Below are 15,327 nucleotides of genomic sequence, written 5' to 3' on the forward strand. Positions count from 1 at the left end.
TTTCCCAGAGGAGCTGTCCCTCTTGGAACAACACAGAATGGTTCCTGGATCGTGGCAGGGTTTTTCCAGCTCTGACATCAACTTCAGAGAATGGTTTGCCCTTTCCAACTACGAGTGAAGGCGGCAGTCCCTTTTAACAGAAAGCAATTGCGCTGACAGCTGGCATGCTGACAAAAGGGAGAGCAGTTCCTGGTAGTGGTTCCTGCTGCTTCCTGGCAGCTATGGACAGACCTGGACATGGAGTCAGCTTTCCTCTGACTTGTCCCTGGTTGGTTAGGAAGTTTAGGAGGAGAGGGAGGAAAAACACCCTTCCCTGTGCTGTAATGGAAAGGCAGAGTCTAGCTGCTCTTGCACAAATAAATAGAATGAAAGAGAAGGTTTTGGTTAAACTCTGCTAGCACCCAGTTCCCCATGCTGGTTTAGGATACAGAGGGCTCACCTTGACTTTGTATGTGAGCCTGGGGAAGGGCGATGCCTGTATTCTTGTCTAGAGCTGCAATAAATGAGGCCTTTGAACTACCCCGGGAATGAATGTAACGTCAAGCTCTTAAAATGATGCAGCCTAACACACTGCTTTATTTAACCGGCGCCGTTGGGGCTTGCTGTAGGAGGGTTGTGCAGCTGCTGTGCTTGAAGCTTCCTTTTTTTTTTCAACCCTCCTGGGCGATGCCCAGGGCACTTTGTGACAAGAAGCCATGCTGTGGCTTCGGCTGCAGGCCTGAGTCAGTCCTGCCGATTCTCCCCCAAATCAGAACTAGGAGGCTGCTTGCCAAGGGGGCATCCTGCTGCTGGAGGAGTCAGCCAGCATGGGTTGCCCCAGTGAGGAAAAGCTGCAGGCTTGGCAGCTCCCGGTACCTGGCCTGCTTAGTGGTCTGCTCCTTGGTTAGTCCCCCTGCTTCTGCACAGCCTTTGAGGTGTCCGCTGCCTTTGCTGGAGGGGGAGATGAGTTTCTCCCGGGCTCTGCTTCCCTCTGGTGGACAAGCACTCCTGCTGCTGCCCAAGAGCCAGGCCGAGTCAGCCAGCAGCTGGGTGTTATTGCTGGTGACAAGCAGGAGCTGGAACCAGCTAGCCACTGAAGGGTTTCACTGGTGCCAGTAATTCCTTACTATCGGGGATGAGTTATCAATGGGAGGGAGTGCTGGGAGAGGAGGGCCAAAACTACGCCACTGCTAGCTTGTCCTTCAGCATATGGCTTTTGCCTTGCACAAACAAACGCAGCAGCTTCTGCCTTGAGCTGTTAGCAGGCACCTTTTGTTCACGCTGCTTTTTCTTCCATCCTGGTTTGTATTTACCCTTACCCTCCTTCCATTAGTGCTGGTTCTCAGAGTTCACCCCTTTAAACCCTCACTGTTTGTTCTACCCAGGAATGACCATGCTCAAAGCAGAGCAATGGGGAGAGCGGCGCTGCTGTCCTGCCAGTAGAAAGGAGCCCCCAGGCCTGGGAGGCTGGAGCCAGAATGGGTGATGACAACAGTCAAGGCTGGAAGAAAACACAGGCATGCTATGCATTTCCCCAACTCTGAGCTGAAGCTGCATGGCCATGCAGATCCAAAAAGCCATGAGGCAGGCAGGGCACAAGGGAAGATGGCCAGGCACTCAGTGCCACCTTCTGGGTTCTGGCTGCAAGGTGGTGACAGACAGCGGGTGACACCAACCCAGGGCTCCCGCGCAGGTTTGAGACAGATTTGGGGCCCTCCCTCACTCAGCCCAAGCCTCCCTGGTCCAGCTCAGAAACCAAAGGACACTTCTGCAAGCGATAACGAGTGGTTTATTCTGTTCAGAGGGCCAGGGGGAGAAGGGCAGACGGCTCCCCCCCATCCTGCCCCTGCAGGAGGCATTACCCACACACATGCAGCCAGGGATGGGCGCAGAGGCCGGGCTCGGGCACCAGCCAGCGGGGCCCGGAGGAGATGCTCTTGGAAGCCACAAAAAATAACAGGGCTGGGGGGGTCACTGTCGTAGCAGCAAAGATAAAAACCACAGGGAGGGAGTCTGAGGGCACGGTGCTAAGCTGAGCAAGGGCTGCCCCAGAAGGTGACCATGGCCTCTTCCTGGGTGTGGGCACCTGGGCTCCCTTTCCCACCAAGGAGGACACAGAGGAGAAGACAGCCTGGCCCAGACCACAGCCTCTTCTCTCAGACGCCAACACACACAAGCAGAGACAGAAGAACATGAAAGGCTGCAAAACCTCATGTGTAACCCACCCTGGGGCAAAACCTGCCCCTGCAGGCGGAGCTGCCTATGCCACCTGGGGTCACAAGTGCCCTGGGACAGTGGCTCTGTGCCCAGCTCCCCGCGGGAAGAACAGCCAGCCTAGCCCACCAGCTTGTTCCACTGGATGGTGCTGAAGAAGGAGTGGGACTTCAGCTTTGCCATGCCACCTCCTCCAGAGCCCAAACGCCGCTTTGGGTTGTACTGCAGGAGCTGCAGAGAAAGGGGGTGGGACAGCAGCATGGGGAGATGGGGAAACTTGAAAAGCTACCCAGGCTGGACCCTCTAGCCCCATCCTTCCTCCCACCCACCCAAGCCCCTCACCTCGGTGAGTAGCGACATAGCAGCCAGGCTGAGTCCCTCTGGCAGATGCAACTGGGTGTGAGGCTGAATCCCTGAAGGGTGGTTTTGGGACAGCGGCTGCAGGAGGCAGAGGGTGATGGTGAGCGGAGGCACTGAGGAGGGTAGGAGCACCCTGCTGAGCCTTCATTGCCAACACAACCCCAGCTCTAGACAGCAGGATTTAAAACTGAGTCTCTTAACACCCAGGGACCATGCACAGGCACTAGGAATCATACGCCTGAAGTAACCTGGCGCAGTGTTGGGGTGCCAGCAGGGCATCCTCCCAGCCCTGCACAGCAGGGAGGTCTTGTGCTATGGTGTCACCTCCTCCTTCCCCCCTCCTTGCACACTTCCTCTGCCTCTTACCACTCCAGTCAGCAATTCGTACAAGAGAGAGCCAAAGCTCCAGCAGTCAGCAGCTTCGGTGGGCTCCGTGATCCCCCCTACTTCTGCAGAAAGAGCCAGAGAGGCATTAGAGCTGGAGGCAGGGAGCACCAGTGGCGGTGCTATGCCAGGCACATCTCACCGCCTGCAGAAGCCCCCTCTCCCTCAGTTGGCAGCACTGGGCCACGGGCAGGAGAAAGCAGGGGACACATCCCTTACCTGGGGCACTGTACAGCTCATCCCGCGCCTGGCTGCAGCACTGGGGCTCCACCTCTGTCCACTGGCCAAAGAAGGTGAGACGGACGTGACCTGCAGAGCAGCACCAGAGCCAAAAGCAGGGAGGTTAGGACAAAGCTAGGGACTTCGGTCGGAGCACAAAGCCAAGCCATATCCCTGCAACTGGGAACAGCCAGGGCACTGGGTCCCCGCCCTGCCCTGGATGCAGAGGCACTGCACATCCCCTGGCACTGTGCATCCCCCGGCCTCCCAGTGCTTGCCCAGCAGGCCTGTGCAGCTGGTGAGACTGGTTAGGTGGGCTCCAAGCTGACGGACCCCGGGCAGGCTGTAGTGAGGAAAGAAGCAGTGCCAAAGGGAGGGAGGTTGGCTTTCCCCTTACAAAGCTCTCTGCATTTTTCTTTTCCTAAGCAATTTCCCCCTTGCCCCAGCTGAGCTCGCACTGACAGTGGTACCCACTGCTTGAAGGGATGGGCAGGCTCCAGAATACCCCAGTGAGCAGTAACTACAAGCAGAGGAAAGCTGCAATCCCAACTAACCTCAGGCCCAGTTCGGCTGGTCTCAGCTTCCCCATGCTGGGATTTCCCAGGCAGCCAGCCCCGACGTGGGAGCAGGGGCAATGCATTCCTGTGGCTGCGGCCCCTGACTCTCCCGCTGCAGAGCCATCTCTTGTAATAACCGCTCGGAAATCCCAACTGAGACCACACTTCCAGGTTCAGAAACTTCCAAACTGTCCCCAGACTCCCACCCTCCCCCAAAGCAAACTCAAGAAATCCCGTGTCCCTGGAAATTGGGCAAATGGCAGCCTCGCAGACAAGATGCCAGCCTCCTTCTCCTTGGGGCACCAGCCTGGGGCACTACCTACCGGCTGCATCAAGCAGCAGGTTCCTGGGGTTGAGATCCCGGCACAACACACCCTGTTGGTGAAGTCCCTCTAAGGCCAGGAGGATTTCCGCTGCCCACAGCTGCACCTGCTCCTCCTTCACAGCCCACACTCTCTGGCCATGCCCATGGGAAGCCAAAGCCCGGCCCTGTCCTGACAGTGGCTGCTCTCTAAGCTGGCCACAGGTCAGGCTTGTTCCCCGTGAGGGCTCCCACACCACTGGGTCAGGCCCATGGACCTCGCCAGGGCTGGACGGGGCAACACCTGCACAAAGCTGCCTCTGACCCGAGGAGGTCAGGAGAGGCCGAGCCCAGGGGACCTCAGACACTTGCTGAGATGATGGCTCCCCTGTCCCTGGCTGGCCCCCTCTCACAGTCTTCAGTGCAGGGCCAGGTGTCTGGGGAGGCCTTCTGCTGGCATGTGGTCCAGGGTCGTGTTGAGAGGCTGCTTTCTCTGATACACAGTCCATGCTGCTGGTTAGAGCGTCCCAGGGATAGATGACCAGGCCCTGGTTGGTAAGGTGGCTGGGGCCTTTGGTTGATGCTGCTGGAACATGGTCCATGATGCCAGACATAGCCTGGGTCACGCTTAGATCCTGCCCTCCAGCTGCAGCTCTCGTGCCACCAGTGGGAGCCAGGAGAAGCCGGCAGTGGTTCCCCAAGCTGGGGTCTGTGGGGTCAGGGGACTGCTCCCAAGCAGGCAAAGCATCGGTGTTTCCCAGTACTCGGCGGGTCATAGAGCCTGGGAGCCCACTGCCTGTCCAAGCAGAGAAGATCGAGACTTGGCTGCTGCCCTGGGAGCTTCCCACGACACCTTCTCTGCCACGGTTCCTCAGGGCTTGAATGGTGTTTGAATCAGCAGAGCCCTGCTGGACACAGTACTTGGAGCGGAGGTGAGACCACAGTGTCTCCCCTGGAAAGTGGAAAGAAGAACAAGTGATGAGGCAGAAAGCATCCCTGGTTCCCTCGCTGTGGGCATGGTCCCTTCAGGCACAAGCCAAGGCCCACATGCTGGGGACGTGACTGAGCATCGTTAGTCTCCCCAGCAAAGCTCAAGTCCATGCAGAATACTCCCCAGCCCTATAAGCACACCACGCTCAACACCACACCTCCCCCAGGACCTGGCACACCAAAGGCTCATTCCCCCCTCGTTTAGCAGCCCTGCTCCTCCCTCTGCACAGTCTCCTTGTGACCCCAGCTCTGCCACTTCCATGTCACAGGGCAGCCACATCTTCACACATGCCCCTGATCCTACCGCCATCCACACTTTCTCCTGAAAGCCTTTCCTCCCCACGTGACGGTGATGCTAGAGAGCTCCCACAGCATGGCACAGACCCCGTGGGTCAGCAATGAGCCAGAGCAGTGAGCCCTGGAGCCCACAGCACACTGCCAGGGCTTCCCAGCCCCACCACATTCAGCTGCTGGCTGCTTTCTGCAAATTCATCCCCACAGCAACCATAACGAGCTGAGGCTGTTCTCCAACACACGTCAGCCTTCATTTGTCATTGCTGGACTCCAGCTGCTGCTCCCTACACATCCATGCAACCAGCAGAGAGCAAAGAAGCTCCTTGGAACAAGCCTCCACCTTGTCACACTTCTGAATCAGGACCTGGGACAAGTCCCAAGCTCACCTCCTTGTTGTACCTGAGCCCAAATGTGCCCCCTGCCCTTTATGCCCTGATTCTCCATCTCCTCTCTTTGGTCTGATCTCAAATTCCATTGTGGCCTCTTCTTTTGTAACCAAAAAGTGTTTTATAAAGGTCTTATCAAAAGTTTTGTTCAATAACATCCAGGTGAACTACCTCACTTGGTTCTCCTCCATCACTTTCCTGTCATGGATAAACAATGCCAGTAAAATGAAGAGGGTTTTCTTTTCAAGACACTGGACCACATCAACCTCTTTACCTCAAGGCATGACCATTCCCGCCCAATAGGATGCAGTGATCCCTAAAGCTAGTTTCCATATAACACCCCTACACACATAGCCTCTTTCTCCATGTAGGTCTGCACAGGTCAATTTCTAGGTTACTTCCCCTGTCAGCTCTTACCAAACCTCCAGAATCCCCAATACGACTGAGCAGCTCCTTTCACAAAGTCTCTAAGCCCTGGTACCCATCACCCTTCTATGAAGAAGACAGCTTGTGCTGTCACTATAAAAAACAGTCCCAAAGCAGCAGAAGAAACATATTTGAGACTTTAAAGAAAGGGGGGCTGGGGATAAAGCAGGATGCTCCACAGCTGGGAGGTAATGCTGTCCCTACTCACCCTGCACGTGCTCCAGGTGGAGGAAGATGGAGTCCTCACTCACATAGTAGCACAGCAGCTTGACCATGAAGGGGACCCCATGAGGGATGATGGTCTGTCGCTCACGGGTCTCAACATGGGATTTGGGGAGGCTCTGAGGAGATACAGGTAGATGGATGTTACAGCACAGTAGAGGCTTGGACTCCCTGTAGCACCTGGCAGGGCAGGAGGCCAGCCAGAAAGGTAGCGTGCCACCTGTTGTCCACCTGGGTCACCTGCAATGGACCTCCCTGTCAGCACCCAGCTGTGACAAGGCAGGGCTCTGCAAAGCTCTGCCAAGGCAGAGCGCTCCCCACCTGCACTGTGGGACCCAGAGGACACTGCTGGTCCAGAGCAGCGGCCTTCCTCCACAGCTGCCCCTACTTCCCTCAGACAGGAATCTGTCATCCCAGCCCTCTCTCCTCTCCCTTCTGGAACATGTTTCTCCCTGTCATGCCAAAGCCTCCTTGTCAAATTATCAAAATCCTTTATTTTCAGTTCCAAGGCCACTGGAAAACGCCCTATGACTTGTACTGATCACACCTCACCCACCACCTTTTTTGGTGGTTGACCCAGATTAACATGAGCACAAGGCTTGGCTTGCAGCATTACAAGGCAGAGGAATGGATGACCAAGGAGAACCACTTCCCTTCCGATCACAGAAGATGGCTGAGGCAGCCAAAAGAAGCTTTATGAACAATGAACTTCCTCTAACACCTTTTTGATCTGCTATTTTTTGGTGCTCTCAACTGCCCCAGCCACCTGCTTAGACAAGGAGGCTCTGGTATGACAGGGAGAAGCAGGCAGATGAAACTGAAAACACCCACCTTAAGTATAAAGGTCCCACCAGTGGCTGGATCTTGGACAATCTGCACCTGGGAGCAGTATACACAGTATCAGTCAGAAGCGGTGACTGCTCTTGCCCCAACCCACACCCACCACACACAGGAATGACCCAGGGACTCGAGTCTGAAACAACAAACTCCCACGCAACTAGAGGAGTTTGGTGGTGCTCAAACCTCTACTCTTGAAAGACAAAACACAGGTTATTAGCAATGAGATAGCCAGGGAGTCAGGGAGCAGAGAGTTAAAGACACAGGTGACTCCCACACCATTTTTGCTTCCTTCACAACAAAGGGTTTCGAACTGCTCCTTCTGGACTCTGTGGGGTGTGCTGGGCTGCCAACCTGGGCCTCAGCAGGACAGGAGGACCACATCAGTCCTGACAAACTGAGATGTATGAACAGCAGGAGGGCGACGTGCCAGTGCGTGTATGGAGACACAGTAAGCCAACTTCACTCCAAGATCATGAACTACTAATTAGTTGATTCATCTGTATAGCTTGTCTTCTGCTGGTCTAGAATATCCATAGGAGTCCATCATGGCACCTAGGCATCAAGCATGATTCCATGCATGGGAAAGAACCAGATGCATCAACCTCCTTGTAAATATCTCGGGAGATCTTGTAAGCAAAAGGAATGGGGACATTAACAGATTTCCCAACTAACACCTAAAGGGTCTGGCATCCTTGCCTGCAAATTTTCCTTGGTGGGAATGGTGTGGATGGTAATGCTCACATTCTTTGGTGGGTGCGCTGGGGGACGGCACCCCCATCTGAGCTGCCGGCACCCTCCACGTTACACTCTCCTTGGTCCAGCCCCAGCCTCACCCTCCTCCCTGTCCCAGTTCCAGGTTGAGTCATTACCTTATCGATCACTCCCACAACCTTACACCGTCTCAGGTTCTCCACTGCTGAGCTCAGTGTCCTGATTGGGCGGAAGCGCAGGCTGCTGTAACCCTGCAAGGCAGTGAAGAAGAGGGTGAGGGGCCTAGAGATGCTACTGTCCATGACAGAGGGTGGGAGAAGTCCCCGTATTTTCCAGAGCGGGCAGCAATACTGCCAGGCTGGTCAACATCCAGAGACATCTCTCCAACTGCCATGGTTGATTCCTAACATCAGCTGGACTGTTTTTGTGGCCAGCTCCTGGATTTCTGAAGTTTTCAGGGAAAGCTTGCACCCACAGCAGAGGTAAAATCACTCCAATATTTACATCTTGACCTGGACTGCTTCAACGCTAAGGGGATCTGTACGGAAGGTAGTTGGTGATCTCCTCTCATCCTTCTCACCAGTCCCCGATCCTGCCCTGCCTCACTCCCCTCTCCTTTCATTAACCACCTTCTTCCCACAACACGGCAGGCAGTCATCATCTTTGGTTTCCATGCAGATGGGAACAACAGGGAAGATGACATTTTTAACATCTGACAAGGTGCTTCCTGCCAGCAGCTTCAGTCCCACCGAAAATGGCCATTTTCACTGTGATGGCCGCAAGCTAAAACATAAACACCTCAGGGCCGAGGGGGGGGCGTGAGGGGAGACGGTCCTGGGAGAGCCCCAGGCAAACTGGGCCCACCTCAGTTGCTCGCTCCAGGCAGGACAAAGGGCTGCCAGCTCTCTCACGTGCCAGGACAATCTGCAGCTGATATGTCTGCCATTTTCTCTATGCCACCTTAAAGTGACATCTTTATGTGTCCCTTTTATGTGACTGCTTTATGTGTGTCCCTCCCAGGTTTCTCAGCACCATCGATCCACCACCATCCCACCTGTGCTGCCCCATGCCAGCCCCTCACCGTGGCGGTGGGGTTGCCTCCCCCTGCAGCCCGCTGGAGGTGGCAGTTGAAGATCTCCTCCGCACGCCTCAGGTACTGTGTGATCTTCCGCTTCACCGCCTCCCGACGCTCCTTGTTGGGGTCAACTGCGGGTGCCACAGAGGGTGGGCATGAGGTGCCTGCTGTGCTCCCTGGAGGGATGCCCTGCTCCCCAGAGGGGAGCTGGTTTCCCCTGAGGGGTGACCCGCTCCCCTGGCCAAGCTCCCTGGAGTGATGCCCCATCCTTACCACGCTCCCCAGAGGGATGCCCCAGTCCCCTGGCTGGTTTCCTTGGATGGATGTCCCAGCCCCCAGCCATGCCCCATGGAGGGATGTCCTGGCCATGCTCCCCAGAGGGATGTCCCAGGCCGCGGCTGTGCTCCCTGGTCATGCTCCCTGGAGGGATGCGCTGGTCCCCTGGCCATGCTCCCCAGAGGGACGTCCTGGTCTCCTGTCTGGTTTCACTGGATGGATGCCCTGGCCCCCGGCCATAGTCCCCAGAGGGATACCCCAGTCCCCTTGCTGCTTCCCCCTGAGGGATCCCCTGGCCCCACTCAGTCCCCCAGCCATGCTCCCCGGAGGAATGCCCTGGTCCGCTGGCATGCTACCTAGAGGGATGCCCCAGTCCCCTGGCCACACTCCCCAGAGGGATGCCCCAGTCCCCTGACTGGTTTTCCCAGATGGATGCCCCAGTCCCCTGGCCCTGCTCCCGAGAAGGATGCCCAACCCCCCTCTCTGGTTTCCCCTGAAGGATGCCCCGGCCCCTTTGCTGCACTCAGTCCCCCAGCATGCTCTCCGGAGAGATGCCCCAGCGCCCTGGCCGCACTCCCCAGAAGGGTGCCCTGATCCCCTCACCGTGCTCCCCAGAGGAATACTCTGGCCCCTGGCTGGTTTTCCCGGAGGAATGCCCCGGCCCCCTGGCCACGCTCGGTTCCCTGCCATGCTTCCCGGATGGATGCCCCGGTCCCCTGGCCGTGCTCCCCGGAGGGATGCCCCCGCCCGCCGAGGCGGCCCCGCGCACCCTGCACGCCGCGGAGCAGCACGTCCACGCCGTTCTGGTAGTGGTTGAAGGCCTCCTCGTAGTCCTCGCTGACGTCCCGCTCCAGCGCCAGCCGCAGCTGCCGCGCCGCCTCCACCAGGTAGTCCCGCCGCCCGCCGCCCTCGGGCCCCGCCGGGGAGACGCGGCTCCGCAGCTGCCCCAGGTAGACGCGGGCCTGCGCCAGCGTCCGGGAGCAGGGCTCGGCCTCCGCCCGGCTCATGGCCCTGCGCCGCCGGCAGACAGCGAGCGGGGACGCGCGGGTCAGGCGCGCCGCACGCCCCGGCCCTTCCGCCGCCCGGTGACCGGCACCGGCGCCGGCGCCAGTGACCGGGCATCACCCCCGTTACCCACCTGCCTGCCCGCCCGCCCGCCCGCTCCCCATCCCCATCCCCATCCCCATCCCCATCCCCATCCCCATCCCCATACCTGGCCGCCCGCTGCCGGCAGCATCCCCCGGCGCCGCCAGATGCGGCGGGGCGGGGCGCGGCCCGGGCCCCGCGTGCCGCCGCCGCGCGCCCCCGTGGGCGGCGGGGCTGGCGGGGCGGCGCTGATTGGCTGCGGATGAGATCATCATCATCATCATCATCATCATCATCATCATCACCACACCCATCCCACCCACCGCCACCGGGGGGGATCCCGACCGGGGTCCCGCCGCCCCCGCCCCAGAGCGGGTTCTTCATTGCCCTGTTCACGCGCGGTGGGCGCTATGGCTCTTCTTGCTTTATCATCACCGTTAGTCACCATTAATTGTCCTTAATTAATAAAGCTCCCATTCATTAAGTACTGCCTTTGCTACCATATTTCCTTCCTCCCGTAATTAGGTAATTAGCTGTGGTTTAAATAGCCTTTGCCTCTCTCTGCCTCTTGAGGGGTGCACCTGTTCCAGCAGTTCCCTGTGGACCTGTTTCAGGCGGCAGGGATGTGCTGGGTGACCTGCCCCTTCTGCACAGCCCCCCCCGGGGCTCTCAGCTGGCCCTTTTACCAACTCTTGCAGACTCATTTGGTTTTACAAACTTGCTTCAAGCATAGAGAGCAGGGAACATCAGTACAAATGTGTTAAAAGCGCCCCAGAACGGCAGCATGGTCGAGATCCCAGCTGGTGGTTAACAAATGGTACATAGAACATATCAGTTTTTGGCTTCACCTGGCAGCACGCGTTCCTGGCGTTCACCGCGGGTATTAGTGAGGGAGACTTGCTGAATCGGGAGTACTCAACCAGTTATGGTTCAAATCAACTGTTTTGCTGTGTCTGTGGGATGGTCGGTACAAATAACTTACTTTATGGAGGGGCGGCAGGGGACCTGCAAAGGGAGGACAGCTGGAATGAAATCCCAGTGATGCCCTAAGAAACACTGTGCTAAGATCGGCTGGGAAGAGGGAGGCACCTGCATCTTCGTCCATCCCTTGCTAATCTCTGGGCATGTCCCATTGCAACAGGAAATGTTTCTGAAAGGGTGGATGCACTTTGACAGGAGCTGGCCCCGTACTGTGCCATCAGAGCCATACCAGCCCGGATGGTTCAGCCCCTGCTGGAGCTGGTACTTGCTGTGGGGGTGGCCCCTGCCTTTCCCACGGAGTGACCAGGTGGCATCTGAGCCCGCAGCAGAGTGAAGGCCCCAGAGCCAGGCCAGGAAGCCCAAGGGAGCACCCGTTTGTGCCTGACCTGTTACTTGGTTACCCTGTGCACATTGGTGGTGAGGGATTTCCCCTGGCTCAGCTGCCCCACGCAGCTCTCTTCCACAGCCCGGTCTGTTAACAACAGAACAGGAGAAGCAAAGCTCGTGCCAGTGGCTCAGCTCAGCGTTCAACAACCAAACGCTGTCTTTCTAACAAAGACCATTTGCTTGGGAGAGTGAAAGGCTAATGCTGTGCCTCGGAGGGCAGGTCTGGTAGGAAGCAAAGGGGTCTGCTTTGTGAAACAACCTGATGCCCAAACACAATCCATGTGCTTGGTTCTTTGGTTTCCTCTCAAAACACTACCAGGTTCTTTTTTCCCACCAGTCTCCACCTAACAGACCAATTTCTTCTGCCCAGCCTGTCTCTCCCTGGAGGCCCTCCAGTCTCTAGCACCTTTTATTTCCCACCAGAGCCCGGGGGCCCCTCTTCAAGAGAAAAGTCTGAGTAGGCAAGAAGTGAAGCGGTGCCTGGGATGAGAGCAGGGACCACACCAGCATGGCTCACCTGCCTGACTTCAGCAGACCTGCGTGGGCCTGGAGAGGACAGAGAGCACAGCTAAACCACCAAACCCAGCATAAGGGAGAGGGGCTTCGATATCAGAGTGATGGTGACAGAGAGATGTGTGAAGAGGAGTCACTGGGAGGGGAACAAAACTCCAGTGAGTCCATTGCCAAACACCTCCTTTAGCACTTGCAGAGATAAATCAGCTGTTACTCAAAGTCACATCAGGACTGTATTTAAAGCTTTTTGTTTTTTGCTTCACACAGTTAAAGCTGTGTCCCCTCTGGACAGGAAGGGAGGAGCTGGAAGACGGTGGTTTGACCTCCTTTGGGGAGCCCACAGCAGAGCTTTGCAGAGCTGAGCGGGGCCGAGTTTCGGTGATGCTGGGGTCGCTCAGTCCTAAGCAGTCACACTGCAGGGCCAGCAAGGCAGAGGGGACAAGGGGCAGCGCAGAAGATAGTAAGTCAAAGGCATGGGTGAGGAGAAGTGCCCGGAGGACTGTCCTGAGGAAGAGGCTTGCAAGGGGAGAAGACGCATGCCTGCCCTGAGGTACACTGGCCCGTACCTGGGCTTCCAGTTTCCCACGTCAGTGCTGTCTGGAGGATGTTAAATTTGAGTGATTATTTTTAGATTAACCTGCTTGAAGAGCTTGTAGCCCTTGTCAGGAAGTGGGAACTTCCAAAGCAAGACCAGCACCGACAAGTAACAGGGAGGGCAATGAGAGCTGCCCATTTTCTCACAGACTAAAATAGATGCATGAGAGCTGGCAAAAGCTTAAAACACGCTGAGGTTGCAAACATTGCTGGCTGCAGCAAGCAGAAAGATTATGCCCAACTTTGTGAGGATGCAACATTTCCTAAGTCAGAAGGAAGAGGTTTGGACCTCAGTGCATCTTTATTTGCACAGAGACATGTGAGAGACCTGGATGTACAGGGAGAAGCTGCTGGGAGGCAGTGGTCCGCTGGCATCCCAGGATCTGGGAGGCTGGAGGTTACCAGCGAAGCTTTAATGTCGGGGCTTCATCAGCTACGATGCTGCATCTCTGGGCTGATCTCCTCATCGCCTTTTCAGGGACTTCCCAAAAATACGTGATATTTTGTTCCTAGTGCAGTCCGGAGCCCAGCTTATGTTTTGTTTCCCCTATAACTCTCCTTCTAAACCATCTCACTGCAGCTCTGGCTCCTAACGCCTTATTAAACAAACCTTTGCTCTGTAAGGCTGGGAGACACAGGGAGCCCAGGGGGATGCTGATAATCCGGTGCTGTGCTGCTCCCATGAGACAGCAGCCCATCTACAAGGGGTACGCAGGCAGGGGAAGGACGGGGGATTTGGGAGCACCAAGGCAGGGCCACATTTGCTACCTGTCCATGGAGGACCACCACAGGTTTGTTTTGCTCCCCGTTGGCTTTGGGGCTGGGGTCTGTCTTGGTCTCTTTACAAGAGAACCGGTCCCCTCCTACAGCTCTGCTTTGCAGCACCTGGGGGATGTGGGGGTCTGTAGATGGAGCTGACCTTGTCAGGGTGCTCAGGGGACATGTCTGCTGTGACCAGGGAGCACTGGCAGGAGCTACTTGTGTAAGCCTCCAGAAAAGGCACAACTGGGAGCAACACAGAGGACAGACAGAGGCTGGTCCCCTTGGGAGGGAGCATGGGTGGTGGCCATGAGCGCCGAGGCCAGAAGCCCCACTCTCCCCCTCATGGCAGCAGGCCCCCACACTGACCCTCATGTCACCACTGGGTGTGATGCCCTGCTGGAAGTCCCTGCCACCCTGGGATGAGGAAGGTCCTGGATGTTCCAGGCTTCTCCCCTCTAGCAGGGACAGGGAAGGGAGCTGGTCCACCCACAGGCACATGATGCCTGCAGCAGTCCCAGGAGCTTCGGGGCTCATCAGATTCCCCTCACCAGTGAAGCCTCAGTCAAACACCCCCTGGAGCTGGAAGGAACCCCAACATGCAGAGATGTGGCTCCCAAACCTTCTGTGCTAGTGGTACCACATCCTGTTGTCCACCCTGACACTGTACTACGTGAGGAGCAAGGGATGAGGCCACACACAGCACCCAGGGGGCTCAGGCAATGCAGGAGGAGAAGCAACACAGGGTGACCATGCGAGGCAGGCATCTGGCCCCACCAGCTCTGGGCAGAGCTGCCTGAAAACTCTCAGTGCTCAGCAGCAGCTAAAGAGGTGACTCCAGACACCAGGAACTTTCAGGAAAAGCTGCTGGGCAGGAGTTTGTTTGAATTTTTTTAACCCTAATCACCAGGCTTGACAAACTTAGTTTTATTAATGAGCATCCTTGGGTTTACGTAACCACCTTTTTAAAGGCTTAATACTACCGCAGTGAAATTTTCAGTGTTAAAAACAATATGGAAACCATCACGTACATCCCTCAAGCGCTGCAGAGCTCTCCTTAGCTTCAAAGCACAACCAGGCAGGCTGAAATGGCAGGTGGGGACAGGGAGAACCTGCATGGACCAGGACAGGCCACCAGAACTAGGGTGCCATGTGGCCCACGCAGATGCTGAGCAGCATGGGAAAGGGAGAAGAGAGTCCCCCTCATCCATAAGGCAGCCAAGGTGGAACTTCATGAGCCATTGTTGAGGCAGAGTCCACACAAGCTGTGCCCCAGGACACTGTGGATGCCAGAAGTGGAAATGGGGTCCAAAAGGGATCTGGCAAGCTCCTGGAGGATATGCACAGCTGCACTCACCCAGTCCATGCTATGCTGTGTGGTGGCAGCGTGAAGGTTCACCTCACCTCGACACGCACCACCAGTTTTCCCTACCAGGGTACCGCTGCCACAGGACCTGCCCTGTCCCCATGTCCTTGTGCCAGCCTCAGGCAGCACCAGCATTATGGCTCTGAGGGAACCTGCCCCAGCTACAGGCCGCCATGTCAGGTGTGGGGAGGAGCTGCCTTGGACCCCAACACCTGCTACGGTAGTCTCCACTCTTGCTCCTCAGCACAGGTCACCTCATTTGATGGTAACATTGAAGCCATTGCACATCTTACCCTCCAGCCTTTTGCTTGAAGCTTTCAAGAATAACCCGATTTTTGTTTTAACTCCACGCCAGGGGTGTCTAACTCGCCCTTAGGGTTTCCAGCTACGTGCACTGCTCTGGGGTA

The 15,327-nt window shown here is 56.7% G+C and overlaps 1 protein-coding gene across 1 annotated transcript; it reads right to left on the reverse strand.

Annotated features, from left to right (window-relative positions):
- Window positions 1-1,924: 1,924 nt before the first annotated feature.
- Window positions 1,925-10,241, reverse strand: RPS6KL1 (ribosomal protein S6 kinase like 1; the record flags this gene model as incomplete). Its single annotated transcript, XM_082485891.1, has 10 exons — window positions 1,925-2,424; window positions 2,536-2,631; window positions 2,920-3,002; window positions 3,157-3,246; window positions 4,037-4,966; window positions 6,319-6,451; window positions 7,164-7,211; window positions 8,042-8,134; window positions 8,965-9,089; window positions 10,004-10,241. 10 exons carry the CDS (start codon window positions 10,239-10,241, stop codon window positions 2,314-2,316), a joined length of 1,947 nt encoding a protein of 648 aa, XP_082342017.1. The 3' UTR covers window positions 1,925-2,313.
- Between the last annotated feature and the right edge of the window lie 5,086 nt (window positions 10,242-15,327).

This window comes from Vanellus vanellus (assembly GCF_965231255.1).
Source record: "Vanellus vanellus genome assembly, chromosome: 6".
NCBI lineage: Eukaryota > Metazoa > Chordata > Aves > Charadriiformes > Charadriidae > Vanellus > Vanellus vanellus.